The sequence below is a fragment of the Microtus oregoni genome, unplaced genomic scaffold, assembly GCF_018167655.1.
Source record: "Microtus oregoni isolate MIOR12 unplaced genomic scaffold, Mior012 000022F_ref0000154, whole genome shotgun sequence".
NCBI lineage: Eukaryota > Metazoa > Chordata > Mammalia > Rodentia > Cricetidae > Microtus > Microtus oregoni.
In genome coordinates this window covers 19,239,234-19,257,816 of record NW_024543081.1, presented here as the reverse complement: position 1 = coordinate 19,257,816, position 18,583 = coordinate 19,239,234, and the positions used below count along the sequence as shown (strand labels likewise).

At 49.7% G+C, this 18,583-nt stretch overlaps 1 protein-coding gene across 2 annotated transcripts in view; it reads left to right on the top strand.

Moving 5' to 3' along the window:
* Positions 1-3,872: 3,872 nt before the first annotated feature.
* Positions 3,873-18,583, top strand: part of Dennd3 (DENN domain containing 3) — a 55,098-nt gene continuing 40,387 nt past the window's right edge. For both annotated transcript variants that reach the window (XR_005976183.1, XM_041672576.1), the window contains exons 1-5: positions 3,873-4,111; positions 12,544-12,820; positions 13,845-13,960; positions 14,525-14,658; positions 17,707-17,818. Coding sequence is in view for 1 of the 2 variants with exons in the window: in XM_041672576.1 (XP_041528510.1) it covers positions 4,010-4,111; positions 12,544-12,820; positions 13,845-13,960; positions 14,525-14,658; positions 17,707-17,818 (741 nt within the window). In the remaining variant the exon portion in view is untranslated. The remainder of the gene's footprint in view (positions 4,112-12,543; positions 12,821-13,844; positions 13,961-14,524; positions 14,659-17,706; positions 17,819-18,583) is intronic.

Below are 18,583 nucleotides of genomic sequence, written 5' to 3'. Positions count from 1 at the left end.
CGAACGTGTGTGTCTGTGTCAGAGAAATGTCTGTATATTCTAAACACGTGTCCCTTCTCACACATCTACCTAGCAGTGAGGGGACAGAGCACAGCTCCACACTGCGGCTCTCAGCAGCCTGAGGCACCCCCTGAACTTTGGAGTCAGGCCAAATCAGACACTTGTCAGTTTATAATAAAATAGAGTAGGATTTTGTTTTGTTAAATATATTTTATTTTTCCTTCCATGCCCCTTCGTGATATTTTAATATCAAGGTTGAAGAAGTGGCTCAGTGGTTACAAGCACTTGCTACTCTTGCAGAGGACCCAGGTTTGGTCCCAGCACACACATGCTTTAAAACCACGTGTAGCTCCAGCTCCAGGGAATCTGGTGCCCTCTTCTGGCTTCCGTGGGCACTTGCACTCACCCAGTGCACCTACATACATGCAAGTAAAATACTCATGCATAGAACATAAGAATAAATCTTAAAAAGTTTTAAGTTTAATTTGTATTATTTTAGATTGTGTGTGTCTCTGTGTGTGTGTCTGTGTGTAGGTATGTGCATGTGAGTGCAACGGCCCACAGAGGTCAGAGATATTGGATCCTCCTGGAGCCGTAGTGTGAGCCATTTGATATAACTGCTGGGGATTGAACTCCCACACTGTGTAAGAGCAGTATGTGTTCTTAACTGCTGAGTTATCTCTCTACTCCCAAAATAAGTAAATCTTTCTTTCTTTCTTTCTTTCTTTCTTTCTTTTTTTTTTATGATAGGGTCTCACTACACATCTCTGACTGTCTTGGAACTCTTTAGGTAGACCAGTGTGGCCTTGAGCTCATAGAGATCCACCTGCCACCTGAGTGCTGCACACAGCTTTAGGTGTGTGCCATCACTGCCCAGCTAAAATAAGTAAATCTTATTTTTGCTTTTTTGGTTTTTTTTTTTGGGGGGGGGATAGGGTTTCTCTTTGGAACTAGCTCTTGTAGACCAGGCTGGCCTCGAACATCACAGAGATCTGCCTGCCTCTTCCTCCCGAGTGATGGGCTTAAAGGCATGCGCCACCACTGTCGGGCTTTAAAATAAGTAAATCTTAAACATGAATATTTTAATGTAGGCTTAAGCAAGAGGTTATGAGAGAGATGCTCAGAAGGGACGTACCCAAGAGCACTGGGTATGGGGGGCAGGTAAGACACCCCCAATGGAGATTCAGGCTCCTCGAGCGAGAGTCACAGTTAGTTGCCTTCACACAGCACTGACCGCATAGGCCATTTCAGTGGCTCTTCAGGTGACATCTATTAGGTTGCTAGGAACCCCCTCTCTTTCCCGCTGTGTCTTCTGATGAGTGAGGTAAGTGAGGTGGCTCTGTGGCTGCCTGGGATGGAATGAGAGTCTGATAAAGTGAAACCAGGAACCACGAGGGTTGCACAGTTGCTCTGGCAGTGCTTCTCCTGTAAATTCGCTCTCTGGTGAGATTCTTGGAAAGTTTCAGAGGTGCGGCTAGGGAAGGAGAGTGGCATTAAGCAGTTGTTTGTACTGGGTTCCTGCTTCTCTGTTGACCTGGGTGCCAGGGTGAGGGGCTCCTTTCCTTTCTCATGTCAAGAGTTTCCCCCTTGTCTCTATCCTGCCTCAGAATGGCTGCAAAAAATTTTCTCTTGGTCTGGAAGTGGTCTTTGCACTGTCTTGGCAGTATCTTTTGACACATAAAAACTTCCCGTTTGGATAACTGGCTAATTTCTTTCTCTTTTTGAGGTAAGTTCTTACTATGTCCCTTTGGCTGATCTGGAACTAAGAATAGAAAGACCACAGACTCAGAGATCTGCCTGCCTCTGCCTCCCGAGGTCTGGATTAAAGGTGCATGCCATCATGCCTGCCTGTGCTTAGAGATTCTTAATGCTACTTCTAGGCCATTTTTAGGACTGTGCACAACGTGACACCGTAATCTGTGTGTCCTGAAGTGCTTGGGAGTGGAAGGGAACTCTCGTGATGCTGGTACGGGGTAAGCAAGGGCTTTACCACGGAGCCACAACTCTAGCCCCATGGCAGGTTTCCTGTGGGTACTTGGAAAGTACCTGCAGTATGGGCCATGGGGATTTTTATTATTTTTTTTTATTTATTTAGGCATGATCTTGCTGTGTAGCTTCAGGTGGCCAGACATTCATTTATGATCCTCTGCCTCACCTCCAGATGGTTGAGATTACATGAGCAAACCACTAGTCCTGGATTGCCATGGGAGTCTAATTTAAAAAAAAAAAAAAAGCACAGAACTAGGAGCCTGGAAGATGTATGTGGCTTGACTCTCTGTTGTGGGATGAGGGAGGCCCACAGAAGAGAAACTGTGGAGCCTGGCCTTGGCCTTTCCACCCCAGTCTGGCACTCCCCTCCTCAAACCCTTCCACGCCTTGGAGGAAACAGGACAGACATCAGACCTGCTCTGCCCTGAGCCTTACAGAGTCCCTGCCAACCGAATCCTGGCCTCCACCCTGGCCAAGTTTCCACAAACAGGAAGCAGAGGCTCAGGGATGCTGGGTCTACCTATCACACACACAGTTGACACAATAGCAGGGGCCAGACAACAGGCAGGGCCCTGCAAACAAACTGGCGATCTGCACCACAGATCTCTGTGAGGTCTGCCCCCTCAGGGCTTGTGCCTAGTGGAGGTCATCTGAGATGAGGGCCTGGTGCAGAGTCAAATAGGAGGAGTGAAACCTGTCCTTTTGATGTCAGTGACGTTAACAACTTGTTTGGGCTCCTGGACAAGAATGAGGGCCAAAGAAGTCAGGCAGCCTATAGGCTGATTAGGCTACTTCTATGTCCTGCTGTGGTCACCAGGTCCTGCTGGGCTTGGGACCTAGAGTTCCTGCTCCCCACCTCCGGCCAGCCTGCCCAGGTTTTGCTTCCAAGATTTGCTCAGTTACTGATCCTTCCCTCTAGGCAGATAACAGATATTTAACATTACCAGTAGCATTTCAGTGTTTTTCTTTTTTCTTTTTTTATGAAAGCCCTGGAAAAGTCCCTTGGTCTCCTTTCCCCTTGGGTTTAAAGATTCCCATGACAGGGCACGCAGGAGAAGGTCACCTAGGAGGAAGGGCTGGGATCTTAGACCATACCAAGCTGCCCAGGCAGGCAGGCAGCGCTTTCTTTTGAATCCAGTCTGAAGCTGGAAGAGGCTCAGGGTCAGTAAGAGTCAGATTTAGCTGAAAGCTAGGAGGGGGCCCAACGAGCTTCTGACCCTGCTTTCTCCAGCAGCTTCACCTGGCCCCATTTCCTGCTAAATTTAACCCGGGCTCCAGCGGCGGCCTGCGGTTAACCATGCAATTTTTGACCAGGAGTGGATCTTTACACTCCCTTCCGACAGTTCCTTCAGTTGTCCACAGGGTCCACTTCGCGTCCCAGCACCGAAGAGCTTCCTGGAGGTGGTGGGAGAACGGGCTTTTGTCCCTTACTTATTGCAGGGTACAACTGGACCGCTGGAGAAGAGCTTCGGGGGCTCGATGACGTGGCCGGGCACCTGGGGACACCGCCCATTCCTTCCTGTGCTGCAGGGACAGGAGGAGGGACCGAGCCCACAGAGGGGCTGCGCACGCGCCGGACCCGCCGCTCTGTTTAGGAAATGACTGCGCCAGAAGCCCCGGCAGAGTCGGACCCGCCCCTGAAGAGGTCCCAACCACCCAGGTCCGGCCAGACACGCCCCTAACGAAGTCCCGCCCCTGCCAAATCACAGACAAGGCTTACTCCAGCGCTACAAGCCCCGCCCCACCCCTTTAGGCCCCGCCCACAGGTCCCTCACAAACCACGCCCTTCTCCCCATCGACCCGCCCCGTTCCCTCTACGTCCCGCCCCGCTCCGCGGACGCTGCTCGCTGGCAACCAGCCTAAGGGAGGAGAGGAGGCTCGGGCGGGCTCTGGCGCGACCCGATTGCAGAGGCACTCGGTTGGGGTCTGGGTTGCGGTCGCAGGCGCCAGCAGAGTCGTGGTCGGGGCCGGGCAGCCAAGGGCTCGGAGCGCAGTGCTCCGGGCGGGTGGCGGGGAGCTTATGGCGGAGCCCACGGCGCGACACCTGTCGCTGCCCTCGGGGCTCCTGGAGCTGTGCGCGTTGCTGGGCGCCTCTCAGGACAGCCTCCGCGGCCTGGAGCAGGTAAGGGGCGGAAGGGGAAACTGAGGCGGGGTGGAAGTCAGAGCCGCGCTCGCCGGGTGCGCGAGGGGCTGGCTTCAGTGGCTACGCACCCCTGTGGTGCGGATGCCTCAGGGTTGAGCCCCAGCTGTAGGGGGGTGAGCGCTAGCTCAGGCCAGGGGAGATAGGCAGCTGGCCATCCTTCCCTCCCTCCGCGCCCACCAACCTCTCTGGGCGGGAACCAGCTGGACTAGTACCTAGTGTTTGTGGTGGTGCAGACGTGCTTCTGTGCATTGAAGCATTGAAGTGTTCCTCCGCCCTCAGGATGCCACCATCTGGGGCGAGGTGCTGACCCAGCGGGGACCCGAGGAGTTCATGGTCAACTGGAGACCAGGTCCTTTCCGAGTAGCGACTAAACGGTTCCCTTCATCGCAGAGCTCCACTGCCTCCCAAGTAGTGGATTCTGTACTGTGCACTGAATAGTGAGGTTTCAGGTGTTAGAATCAACCGCCAGCTTTGAATATTCCGCTTTTAGTAGAGCTAGCTGCATAGCCGTTTTCTTCACTTGCCGTGCAGCCCCTCCTCCCTTCCCTCCAGCAGCCAAAGACGAGTTTATCTCCCCGTCTCCCCAGAGTCTTCTGAACACCTCATTCTCCTTACTTCTGTGCTGTATTTTCCCATTTTCTTAATTCTGAAACCCAAGTTGTTTTCTCCCAATCCATTGGTGCCTCTCTTTTTCCTTTGATCCAGCATGATTGTGAACTGTCATTTTCTCCAGAGATTTTCCTAGTGTCCCGTTAAGTGTGCGGATAAATCCTCTGAGTGTTTACATGTGAGAACATGGAAAAGCATAAAGGCATGCATACTGATTGACAGTTGACTATCCAGGGACAATGAATAGTGGAGGCAAAATGGATGTCACCAAGGAGAGTTAAATGTTAATAAAAGTAACCAAATGAGTGTAAAACCCTAGACAGTTTTATCCATAGGCCAAAGTGACCTGTCAGTGGCATCAATCCACACGGAAATGATTCAGAGTGTCCCTCCTACAGTTCTCATCCCCCCCCCCCCATCCCTTCTAAAGCCAGTTTGTCCTCTGTGCAGCTCCACTGTCTTTCTGCCTCTCGTTTACCAAACGGAACTGCCTTCTTTTTCTTAGTATCGGAAATAACCTGGTTTCACTTGTGGTCTTCTGGGTATCCATGCCTCTGCTTCCTGTGTCTCACAGTGTACTTCTTGCCTGCTCAGTGTGAGGCAATGCCTTAGAGAATGGGCTGAGTCAGCTTGGTTATTCACAGTGGTACTTTCCTGAATTAGGCAGGTGGTGGTAGCCCCCGGGTTAAGTGAGAGGGGGAGGTTTCCTTATAGTTTTCCCCATAGTGTACGCTTGCAAGATTTCAAAGAGAGCAACAAAACAAAACAAAATGGGATAAAAAAAAACAAACAGTTTAGGATTAGGGGGAACAAAGAGAGTTGAGAGGTGGGCTGAACTTTGGGGTAATTTCACTTTATATCAACATTAGTGTTATAGTTAGCTAGTTTAATTTTTGTAGCAGTTCTCTTTTGAATGTGCAAGGCTTTAAAATAATTTTTAAATTTGTTTTTTAAGATTGTCATTTAACAGCCGGGTGGTGGAGGCACTTGCCTTTAATCTCAACACTCGGGATGCGGATCTCTGAGTTTGAGGCCAGCCTGGTCTACACAGTGAATTACAGTACAGCCAGGAGTACACAGAAAAACCCTGTCTTGAAAAACAAAACAAGAATTGAAGAGATGGCTCAGCAGTTAAGAGCACTGGATGCTCTTCCAGAGGACCTGGGTTCAATTCCCAGCACCCACATGGCAGCTCACAACTATTAGTAACTCCATTTCTAGGGAATCCAACACCCTCACACAGATATTTACAGGCAAAACACCAGTGTACATCAAATAAATAAATAAAGCAAAATAGCAAAAACAAAAGAAAAAAATTGGCACTTCACTGGGTGTGGTGGCTTGCTCTTGTAATCCCAACCCTTGGGAGACCAAGGCAAGAGGATTGCTGTGAGTTCTAAGTAGGCCAGCCTAGGCCACCAAGTGAGACCCTGTCTCACAAAACAAAACAAACAAAAACCTTTAGGGCCTGGTGGCACAAATCTGTAATCCTAGCACTTGGTGAGTGGAAGCAGGAGGATCAGGAAGGAGCTCGGGCTAGCCTTGACTGCATAGTAGGTTCAGAAGCTAGCCTGAGCTATGAGAGACCCTGTCTCAAAAATTAAGTTATCATTCTCTGTGGTTTGGGTATTTCTATTTGGTGACACATGAAAACAGAAGACAAGAGGTCTGAGAACTATCCAGTTTAAGGTCAAGGGACATAGTGCCCTGCGTGTTTCTTAGAGGGAGCCCTAACTCTGTTTCATTTCTTGGGTGGGGGTGGGGAACTAGTCATTCTGTTGGAAATCCTGCCAAGTGTTTCAGGGTTGAGCAGTCCCCCTGTGAATCACTGTGTTTGGTTTGATTTCCCCCACCCCCTGGCCGAGGATGGAGCCCTGCTGGTTGTTGGAATGTGAGAGGATCCACTGTCAACTCAGCCGAGGGTGGATGACTTGCTCACACAGCCTTTTGCACCATTGCAGTGGAGTGGCTTTCTGCTCTGTGGGCAACAGCACCAACATAACTTCCCAGACGATGATGGTGTCCTTCATCTGCACTGTCCTATACGGTGGGCATTGGCCACACATGCCCACCTAACTCTGGAAATATGGCCAACACCCTGAGGGACTGGATTTCACATTTAATTTATTTATTTAAATTTAAAAAAAACTTAAATATTTTCCTTTATTTCGTGTGAATGGGTGTTTTGCTTGTATGTATGTATGTATGCATGTATGTATGCGCATCATGTGTATGCAGTGCCTGCAGAGGACAGAGAGAACATCAGATTTCCTGGAACTGGAGTTCTAATTGATTGTGAGCTGCTATCTAGATCCTGAAACTTGAACCTGGGTGCTGGGTCCCCTGGAAGAACAGCCAGTGCTCTTAACTGTGGAGCCATCTTTCCTGCCCAGTTCTAATTCATTTCGATTTCAGTGGACTCCTGCTGGTGACCGTGTTGGGTAGCATCTGCGAATTTCCTTTATTTCTCTAGTGAGAGCCAATCCTCCAGGGAGAAGAAACACTCCTTTGTAACACGACTTAGAAATAAATCTGTCACCCGTGAGTAAGGCGGCTCTGGGTTTTTGCTTTTTAATTAGCTTTTAAAAAGATGGTCATTGGATAGAGATTTAATAAACAGGAATGCGGGCAATAAGCCTCTGTCTGGCTCAGCTTGGGCTGGCAGAGGTTAGGCTCTGTGGCGCTGACTGTCTTCTTATCCTTGGAGTGAGAGCAGCCACACCATGTGTCACCAAATAGCTTACATACAGCATACTCTTGATGGATGGGCCTTCCATTTGCAGGAATATATATATTATATTAGAGAGAGAGAGAGAGAGAGAGAGAGAGAGAGAGAGAGAAAGTGTTTCCCAGTGTAGCCCTGCCTGGCTGTCCTGGAACTCGCTCTGTAGACTGGACTGGCCTCAGACTCAGAGATTCACCTGCCTCTGCCTCCCAAGTGCTGGGATTATTAAGTGGCATGCGCCACTATCACCTAACTGTGGAATTTATTACAACCGAGGAACCAGATGTGTGCAGCTGTTTCAGTGCCTCTGTTCATTTGTTGTCTCCCTCACTCCCAGTAGGATGAGATGTTTACAGTGACCCAGATGTCTTCAGAGGGATTGGGCGGATGCATTATTGGGTGCTCACTCGGTCAATACTGTGTAACTGTGACGAAAGCTGACTAGCCCCACCGCAAAGTTAAACATCAAGGCAACGGTTTGAATTGAGAAACGACATTATGAAAACGTGTCTCAAGCTTATGTATGTGTTAATAATGTAAGGAAGTACCCTAGGCTCTGCAGAAGAGCCCGGAATTACAGAGAAGGCTTTCCTAGTCTTGTGTATCCCTCAAGGTGTTCATTGCTATTTTTTTTTGAATGATAAAATATCTTGTTAATCCAATCAGAAAGACCAAAATGTTTTTTATGGATAATGGCTGCTGAGACAGTATGATTTTTTTAAAAAAATAATTTATTTTTATTTGCATTATTGTTTTGCCTGCATTATTGTTTTTGTCTGTGTGAGGGTGTCATGGGTGATGGGAATTGAACCCAGGTTCCCTGGAAGAACAATCAGTGCTCTCAACCCCTGAACCATCTCTCCAGCCCCCAAGACAGTAGGATTTTTTTTTTTTTTTTTGAGACAGGATCTCTCCATGTAACTCTGGCTGTCCTGGCACTTGCCATGCCGACCAGACTGGCCTTGAACTTACAGAGATCCTCCTGCTTCTGCCTCTTGGGTCCTGAGATTAGAGGGGTGAACTATTGTGCTGAGTGGCTAGTGTAATGTCAACTTGACAGTCTAGAGTCATTGCAGAGATGAGAACCTCATTTGAAAAATGCCTCCATAAGATCTGGGTGTAGGCAAGCCTATAGGACATTTTCTTAATTACTGATTGATTGAGGAGAGCCCAGCCCACTGTGGGTGGAGCCATCCCTGGTCTGGTGGTCCTGGGTTCTGTCAGAAAGCGGATTGAACAGGCAGGAGAGCAACACCCCTCATGGACTCTGCATCAGCCCTTGGCTCCAAGTTCCTGTCCTGTTTCATTTCCTGCCCTAAGTTCCTTTGATGATGAACTATGATGTGGAAGCATAATCCAAACAAACCCTTTCCTTCCCTTGGTCGTAGTGTTTCGTCGCTGCAACAGTGGCCTTAACTAAGACACCAACCATGCCTGACTGAGCACATTATTCAAATTATTTTTCAGATCTATTTTTTAATGTTTATGGGTGTTTTGTCTGCGTGTATGTCTGTGTACCAGATGTGTTCAGTGCTCAAGGAGGACTAAGAGGGTGTTAGGTCCCCTGGGACTGGAGTTAGAGATGATTGCTGCCTGGTGGGTGCTGGGAATTGAACATGTAACTTCTGGAACAGCAGCAAGTGTGAGCCATCTCTGCAGACATTTGAGTGCACTACTTTAAGAGACAAAGAGAGGTTGACACAAGGCATCGGCTTTGGTGTGATAACGATCCAGACTGACTGGAGGCTCAGAGTTTATCCAGTGCTAGGAATGCAAACCCAGGGAGAGCATCCCCTGGGAGCCGTTGGCGCTGGATGAGGGCACAAAACCGTATCATATCCTCTGACTTTCCTTCCCTCACAACCTCAATGATGGAGTAGTGCTGGTGGGACAGAGAAACCCAAAGTACTGGGAAGTCGAGATCCGCAAGGAGACTCTGGGGGAGGTGGTGACCCTGGAGGGGAGGTCTAGGAGGAGGCCCTGTGGGCACTCTGGTGGGACAGCTCACCCTCTGGCTCCTGTCTCGTAAATGAGTGAGCACTGAGGGTCTTTCTGGTGAGGAGCTGGAGCAGGCAGGGAGTTGGGGAGTGTCAGGCCATCGAAGAGCATCAGAGTCAGATGCAGAGGTCTGGAATACTTCAAGCCCCCTGAGAGGATAAGCTATGCATGACATTGGTGTACCTTGGCCTGGGGCACGGAATATCATTTTGCTCAGGAGCACACAATACTGTGACACATGGCCACGTGTGATCTGCACCTGAGAAGGGATAATGATGGTGACATGCAGACACTTGAGTGTGGTGCAGGGACAGACAGGTGTGTGCAAGGGCCTCTGCCTCCCTCCAGGCCCCTGGTGTGTTTGTTAGATCTGGTGGCTCCCTGAAGAGTCTGAATGTGGACTGGTGGCAGGCTGGCACCAGGTGGGTGAGCTGTCTTCACTGTTCAGGTAGAGCCATGAAAGGTTTACTTCTGGGTCATATGAGCTGTCAGGTGCTGGTTTGCAGATGTGATGTCATGGATGGCAGTGAGCCTTGCTCATGCCTATGACAAGGTGGAGTTTGCACATGGCGGGAAGATGATGCAATGTCCACAGGTTGGAATCCTACATCCCCAAACCCAGACTCTTTCATCCTCAGTAAAGACATCGGAGGTGGGGGCTTCCGCTTCCCGAGTCCCTCCTGCTTTTCTCTGTGTTTCGCTGTGTGTTGGTTCTTCACCCCTAAGAGAAGCCATTCTTTAACAGCTAAGAAAAAAGGAAAGAAAAACTATAGGTGGAAGATAGGGGTTTTTGGAAATCAGCCGTTCAACTTTGAAACTGAAAGCCCCCCCCATCCTCAGTGGGTGCTCAGGGAGGCAGCTGGAGAGGCGCTGGCAGAGCCTGGGAGCTGCAGTTATACCTTCACACGGAGGGCTCCAGGGACTGGGAATCGGCATAAGGGCTCCAAGCTGGGAAGAGAGCCCTGCGATGAGCCAGGCAGGAGCACTGAGCAGAGGAAGGCTGGACTCAAGGGAGTCCCAGAACGCAGTCTCCCATGTTACATGGGACACACTTGGTTGTTCCTGCGCCTATGATTGACAAGGAGATGGTTCTGGGTGTAGGGACGCCTCCCTCTGTCCCTGTAGCCCTAAGGGAGGCAGAGGTCGTGTTTTAACATCAGCCCTATGGGCTCATGTAGCAGACTTTCCACCTCTATGACTATGGTTGTTGCATTTTTGATCCTTAATTCCACGGGTCTGTGTCCACCAGAGGTGAAGAGGTCAGTGAAAGCAGTGAGTTCAGTCTCTTTGCTGACAGAACGTGTTGCTCCCAGAACAGCCTTGGGTGGAGGGAGCTCTCATTCCTTCCTCTGATCCCCCAACACACACTTTAAAATTTATTTTGTGTGTGCCATGTGTGGGGACATTTGTGTATTGAAGTCACATCTTATGGGAACTGGTTCTCTCCTCCCACCACATGGGTTCTGGTGATGGCCGTCTCTCAGGTTCTCAAGCTTGGTAGCAAATGCTTTTATCTGCTGAGCTGTCTTGTTCTCCTTTAGCTCGGCTGACCTAAGATCACTGTGTCGCTGAGAATGACCCTGAAGTCAGGTCCTCCTTTTCCTCCCAGGTTGTTGGGGTCACAGATCTGTGCCACCATGCCTAGGCGATCCTCTGGCTTTTACTAAATATTGACCTGTGGTTGTTCCTTTCTTTGCCTGTCATGATGTCATTGCTTTTGGGACCATGCCCTTCCTAAGGTGTCAATGATTGCCCAGTCCCCACCCATGCCTGGCATCCTATACCAGGTTTGCTTCACTTTGCAGTACTGGATGGAACCCATAGTAAGCAAGTGTTCTACCACTGAGCTACACCACAGCCTTCCAACTGGGGCTTAAGAGAATTTGGGCGTCTCTCCAGCTTTTACTGATTCCAGGGAACCATGTGCCCAATGGAGAGAGATGTGGCCCTTTGCACTCTGTCTGCCAAGGCCTTGCCCTCTTCTCTGCTTATCTGCTCAGATTGTCAGGGACTGGGTAAAATGTGAGCAATGTCCCAGGGGACCTGAAAAGTATCACAGTGACGCAGGTGCTTGTGCATTATGACAAAGTTGAGAGTGTCTCGGTGTCTGCCCTCTCACCGCTCTGTGTGGGGCACACATGAGTGCTCCCGGGGGCTTCCCCCTGACTGAGTCCTTGACTCACGTGCTTGTTTGAGGGCCCCACTCAGCCCGGAGAGGAAAATGCAGATGGAGTGGCTTGCTTTCAGCAGCTCAGAGCAGAGCCAGGATTTGAACTTGTGACTGTGTATTACGGAACCCAGCTCTGAACTGTGGTGCTTGGTACCAACAAGATAAGAGGCTTCTGAATTAAGAGTTTCAGTCAGTCTAGAATACAGAGAAAGATCCCGCCTCAAAAAGCAATGACAAAAAGAAAGAAAAAGAAAAAGAAGGAAGTAAGAAAAGAAAGAAAGAGAAGAGAAGAAAAGAAAGAAAGTTGAATCCCATTCTCTAACCCTCTGTTGCCCCCAGAGTGGAGGGCTCTGGAGCAGAACCCTCAGTGAGGAGGCCCGAGGGGCACACATGGGGTCTGGGAAGTTCTGGAAAGAGTCACTTGCTAACCTGAGCCTTAAAGGACATGGTTCTCTGCTGGAGCCTGTGTGCATGGAGGAGAAGCAGAGATGCAAACAGGGTACCCACCTAGAAAGGGTGTCATGAATGAGGGTAGACACATGCAGTCACTTTTCTTTTTCTTTTTGCATTTAGCTGTGCTAACATGTATGTGGCTATGTGTGTGTGCATATGTGCACACATGCACGCACATACTCATGCATAGGGAGGTCACAGGTTGATGTTGAATATCTTCCTTGATCACCTTTTCCACGTTAGCTACTGAGCAGGGTTTCCCACTGAATCTGTAGCTCACCAATTCACCTAATCTGGCTAGCCCCTTTGCCCTAGGAATCCTGTCTCTGCCTCTTGAGCTCTGGGACTATGGCTGGGTGCTGGGATCTAAACTCCAGTTCTCGTATTTGCGCAGCTTTACCCTCCGTTCCATCTCCCCAGCCACACATACAGTGACTCCTATTTTCCCTCTCTTAGACTGCCCAGAAACGAGGAACCAAGAGCCTCTCTTCCCTTGCCCCTCAAGTCCTGTCTGTGTTCGTGCCTCCTTTCACTGCAAAAGACGATGGCCAGGCGCCCGGGACCAGCTGTACTCTCAGCAAAGCCAGGAGGCGGTCCTTCCGGAAGAAGAGGGAAAAGCCCAGGATGGAGAACTGGAAGAGCCACCCCGGAGACTTGAAGGGGCCCGATTCTGAGGACATTACCATCCCAGGGGGCGTGGACCTCCTTGCCCTGCCCCAGCTGTGCTTCCCAGGTACACTTCGGTAGCAGCCTGTGGTGGGTGTTCTTTCGCTGCCTCCGCACTGAGTGTTCTGCTCCAGAGCCCTCCACACTGGGGGCAACAGAGGGTTAGATCATGGGAGTCAGCTTTCTTTCTTTTCTTTTCTTTCTTTCTTTCTTTCTTTCTTTCTTTCTTTCTTTATTTCCTTCTTTTTCTTTCTTTCTTTTGTCATTGTTTTTTTTAATATTTATTTATTTATTATGTATACAATATTCTGTCTGTGTGCAGGCCTGAAGAGGGCACCAGACCTCATTACAGATGGTTGTCAGCCACCATGTGGTTGCTAGGAATTGAACTCAGGACCTTTGGAAGAGCAGGCAATGTACTTAACCGCTGAGCCATCTCTCCAGCCCCTGTCATTGTTTTTTTGAGGTGGGATCTTTCTCTGTATTCTAGACTGGCTGAAACGCTTACTCCTGCTGCCTCAGCCTCCCAGTTTTGCGATCACAGATGTACTCGTGGCACCTGGAAAGTCAGTCTTTTTAACTTCTGGGGAAGTTAAAGCTAGAGAAGCCAGGAGGGCACCTGCCCCTCCCTCTCTGGTCCCTGCTTCCTGTTTATTAAATCAAGAGGAACAGGTTGCCGTTTATCTCTGAGCACACCAGTGCCAATCGAGGAGATGTGTGTCTGGGTCTCAGGTCCCTGCTGGCCTTAAGAAACATTCAGTGACTTGTGTGGCATGCCCAGCCCGAGGGCTGGATCAGGTTCTGTCTCTGGTCCCCCCGTCAAGCCCGCTGCCCTTTCCTGGCTTCAAGAGTCATACCCGAGAAACAGATGTACAGGCGAATCTGCTGTGTGTAGTGGAGGGACTGTCAAAAGCTGCAGGCTGGGAAAGTTCGGAAGCAAAGAGCTGGCTAGAACAGGCCTGGGGGCAGAATGTGGTTTGAGCATCAAAGCCCCTGGCGGTTACTAGGTGAAGTGTGTTCATATGTTACCTAGGTATTTGTGGCAGAAAGCAGCCACCCGGGCTTCCCCCTTCTTTCTGATCTGCCTGCAGGGGGCGTCTGTGTGACTTCGGAACCAAAAGAGGATTACATCCATTTCCTGGTCCTCACGGATGTCTGTGGGAACAGAACCTATGGTGTGGTGGCCCAGTACTACCGACCCCTGCATGTAGGTGGATCTGCTGCTGTACTCTGAGCTCGGGGTGGGCCTTCTTTGTTGTTGCTTATTGTCGTGTAAGAATATGCTTGCTACGTTTCCAGTCATTGCATGACTCTGAGACATTGCATTCCCAGCGCATGCAGCCTCCAGAACTTTCCATCTCCCAGCTCGGGCTCACTCAGCTCCCCTTCTCTCGCCCCACCAACCACTCAGCCGCTTTCTGTCTCTGGATTTGTCTTCGGCACAGTCCACGATGTGGAACTGTCTAGTGCTGGTCCTTTTGCGACAGAGTCTATCGCTGAGGGCTGTGCTGTGTGTCCCTTTGTGTTCTAGAGGTATGTCTCTGTTCATCCCAAAACTGGAGGTCTCCAGGGTGGCTTCCTGGTCCTTGCTGAAAACCCTCCAGTGCTGCATGGTGTGACCCGTTGCAGGACCCGTCTATACGGACTGGCAGGCGGGAGCTGGTGGAGACCCTTCCTTACGTGTCATTTCTGTAGGAGATGCCAGCTTTTGGCAGTCTAGGCCTGTAGTGTCAGCACAGGAGGTGACATGTCCTTGCTGCCCTTTGTCCAGGATGAATATTGTTTCTACAATGGCAAGACCCACTGGGAGCCCAGCGTGAGCTCGGCTAGACGCTTTGTGCCCTTTGCGGTGTGCGTGGTGTCCCGGTTCCCATACTACAATTCCCTCAAGGACTGCCTCTCCTGGTACGTTGGGGCCAGTGTTGTTAATAAGCCTTGGGTCTGGTGGGCCATGGTCCCAGGAGCACTGTGGGAAGCCTGGGGTTTCCATCAATACATGTGGAATCAGGATGGCAGGAAGAAGGCGGCCACTAACGGTTTCAGTTTTATTATTTTTTCTTAAAAGAGCGTAGCTGGGTATGGCCGTGCATTCCTTTCTTTAATCACACACAGCACTTGGGAAGCTGAGGCAGGAGGATTACTTTGAATTTGAGACCAATCTGCTCTATATAGTGAATTCCAGGCCACGCCTGGGCTACAGAGTAGGACCCTGTCTCAACAACAAAATAATAAAAATAAAATAAAAATAAAAAGAGATGTATATGAAGAGAAACTGCAGGCCTCATGACCTGAGAGAATCAGCAGGCTGTCATTGCTGGACGATTTATTGACATTCACAAATATGTCAAATCCTGGCAGCATCAATAACCCTTTCTGCTGCTATTGGGTGGGAGTTCTGAGGACAAGGGTTAGGGATGTAGCTCAGTTGGTAGATTGCCTAACATGCCCAAAGCCCTGGGTTATATCTGCATAAACCCAGCCTGGTAGCTCGTGCCTGTCCCAGCACTGGAGAGGCAGAGGCAGGAATATCAAATGGAATCCTTAGCTACTTAGGGAGTTTGAGACTAGTCTGGGCCACATTTAAAAAGGTCATGGTCCTGGGATTGGCGCTACCAGTTTGACTAAAGACAGGTGGCAGGCAGCATGACTTTCCCCTTCCCAAGACAAAAGAGCAGTCCTCAGACTCACTGAGAGGCTAAATGGCACTTGGTGTCTTCTCAGGGACACTTGTAGACTCTACACTTAGGTCACAGAGCGAGACAAAAGCATGCTGGCCAAGCAGGAATCTCTGTGAATTCCTAGCATTCATATTTGGATTTCAGCGTTATCATGGTTCACTTTTCAAACAGAGCTGCCTCTTGGGCATAGTTCAGTCTGGCGTCTGCCGTAGACAGTGTCTTTATAGAACAGAGAACTTGGTTGGTCTTAGATGAGGAAATGCATGTTTACAGAAAGGTCTGCCAGCCCAGGGAGTGGTGAGGGGCCTTAGGACTGGTCCCTCCTCACCTCCTCACAGGCGCTCTTTATTCCTTGGAAGCAGACAGCTCTGCTCCTTCCTAGGCCCCGTGCTACAGAGCAGGTGGTGCTTTTTACCCTTTGCTGTCAGAAGCTCACGGCTGAGGACAGGTGCTTTCTTATTCTTCCCGGGTCAGTTCTCGGTGCCGGTTCAGTGGCTGACTGATCACGTGGTGGCACTCCCTCCTGCTGGGTGCCAGTGCAAGCATGTGACCTCAGAGTTCCCTCCTTCTGTGGCCACTGCTGCCCTGTCAGAAGTGGAGAACAGTTAGAGAAGAGCAAAGGACAGAAATGCAGACTGTACCGTGCATGTGTATGTGCATGCATGCGTGTGTGCATGTATGTGTGTGTGTTGGGGGGTTGAGGACTTGGGGGGGTGACCCACATCTGCCATCTCAGCCCTCCTGGCAGGAGTTCAAGTCATCCCTAACTGGCAAGTTTGAGGCCAGTGTGGGCTACAGGTGATCCTACTTCAACTAACCAACCAGAGTGGCATGTCTAAACAGGCTTTGGATACACAGCAGAAAGAACACATTTGTGTTGGGGACAGTAGATTATAGGCAGTTTTACTTTAAACATTTTATATTGATGTTATTGTATTTTTATAATAAATTCAAATATGGAATATTGGCTTTTCTACGTCCTGACATAAGACCTGTGAATGGTTATTATTTGGTATTTATGGACAAGCAGAAGTTCTTTGAACTGTGGTTGTGATAGGTGGGTTTTTTTCCTTGGGGGGGCTGCCTGACAAGAAGGGACCCCCATGGGTCCTCAGCCCTATGGGCACCACACATCTTCACTCAACTGTAACCTCCAGGCTCTTGTATAGCTCCTTAGGCAGGGTCACTTTCTCTTCTGGTCAGATTTCCCTCCTTTGGGCCAACTTGCCACTTACCTGGTCCCCTCAGGTACCACCATGAGATTATGAAGATGAAGGTTTTTGGGGTGCAGTGGGGTAGTGGCAAAGTCTTGCCGTGTCTGTGTAGGTTCCCCACTTGTATCCCACGTGACTCACTTCCAAGATCTCCTGCCCCTCAGTCCATTCCCATGGGGCAGACCTCTGCCCCCAGGCTATCACTGACCTGAGCCGGAATCTCTCTGTGTAGCCTAGGCTGGTTCTCCCTGCCTCAGCCTGAGTGCTGGGATCACAGTCATGGGCTCCACACCTGGCCACCCCTTATATTTTAAAGTTTTACTTTCAAAGCCTGAATTCACCAGGCAGGTATGATGGTGCAGCAGGCCTTTAATTCAGACACTTGGGAAGTAGAGGCAGGTGGATCTCTGTGAGATTGAGGCCAGTCTGGTCTCCAGAGTGAGTTTCAGGACAGCCAGGTGTTGTGGGCAGTGAGACCCCAGATCTTGACTTTCTTGTAATCCCCTGATCTGAGTGCCTACAGCTGCTCTGAGCACGAGACCTTCAGGAGTTCCTGATGGCAGGAGAGTGGTTTCTGGTGGGTTTGGCTGGGGCATGGCTATCTCTATATAATCTGCCCCTGAACACAATAAAGGGGGCATTCTTGGGGAATTCAAGGATGACCCATGTCGCTGTCTCTCTGTGTGTGTCTGTGTATTTTAACCTCCAGCCCCCTTGCCCGAAGCTCAGTAACTGGGTGCCAGCACACAGAGCGCAGACACGGGGTGGGGGGGACGGGACAATTGGAGATCCCCACCGAGATATCTGCAGCCAGGGCTCTGTTACACAGAGAAGCCCTGTCTTGAAAAACAAAAACAAAAATGCACTGTGGAACCTTCCTCGAGCAGTTCAAAGTCTCGTGTTCCTAGTCTTCTCCACTGAAGCATAGTGTGTAAGCAGTTACACACACACTTTCTAGCCATTTTTTCCCACAACCCCAAATTATTAGCACCCAAAACCAAAGTAGCCTAGGGTGACAATCAGACTGTTGTTTAACTTTGTGGCTTTTCTTTAAATTTCAGTCTCTTGACTCATCTGAAGCTCTGCAAAGATTTTGAAGTTGACAATCACATAAAAGATTTTGCCGCAAGACTGTCGTTAATACCCAGCCCACCACCTGGGCCACTCCACTTGGTAAGTGAGACCTGGAACCAGGCTGAGTCTTTCTGTTGTGTGTTGAAGATTGTTGAGTCAAAATGCTTTAAACCATTTCCAGTTTCATCCATGTTTAACCTGTTCTCCGGACACCGCTTTCCCGGGGTTCTCATTGAATGGTTTTACATACTCATCTCTACAGGAAAAAGTTAAGATATTTGGACTGGGGTTTGCCTGAGAGGCTTGTGCCTGGTGTGGGATGGGTCTGTTTAGTATTAACTCACAAGATCATGTCCCGCTCTTCAGAAACTACGAGCCCAACTTTCAGCCTAAGGAAGTCCTTTGCTTTTACCTAACATTTAAACCTTTTTTTTTTTCATTTATTTGTCTTGGGTATTGGGTATGGGACTTACTTTTTGTCTTTTCTCCTATACATCCGACCGATAAAAGTAGCCAGCCTCTTGGCTTCTGTTCTTAGGAGAGCCATTATGTTGTTTAAACAGCAGGTAGGTATTTCCCCAACTGGGTTCCTGCCCAAGAAATTTTACTAGCGTCTTCAGGCCGCCAGGAACCTCCAGTGAAGCTCTGTTACTCTTCTCCTGGCTGGAATAAAATGCTGGCAGAAACAGCAGCGTAAGAGAAGGAGGGCTACAGGGACTGTCCCATCCCCTGGGAGCTGGGAAGGCAGGGTGCTGTTCCCGGCAGTAAGAGTGTGTGGCTGTGACTTCTTTCATCTTGCTGGGTCAGGAGGCAGAGGCTAGACTGGAACCAGGCCTGGGCTTTGGTGGCCAAAGGCCTGCCCAT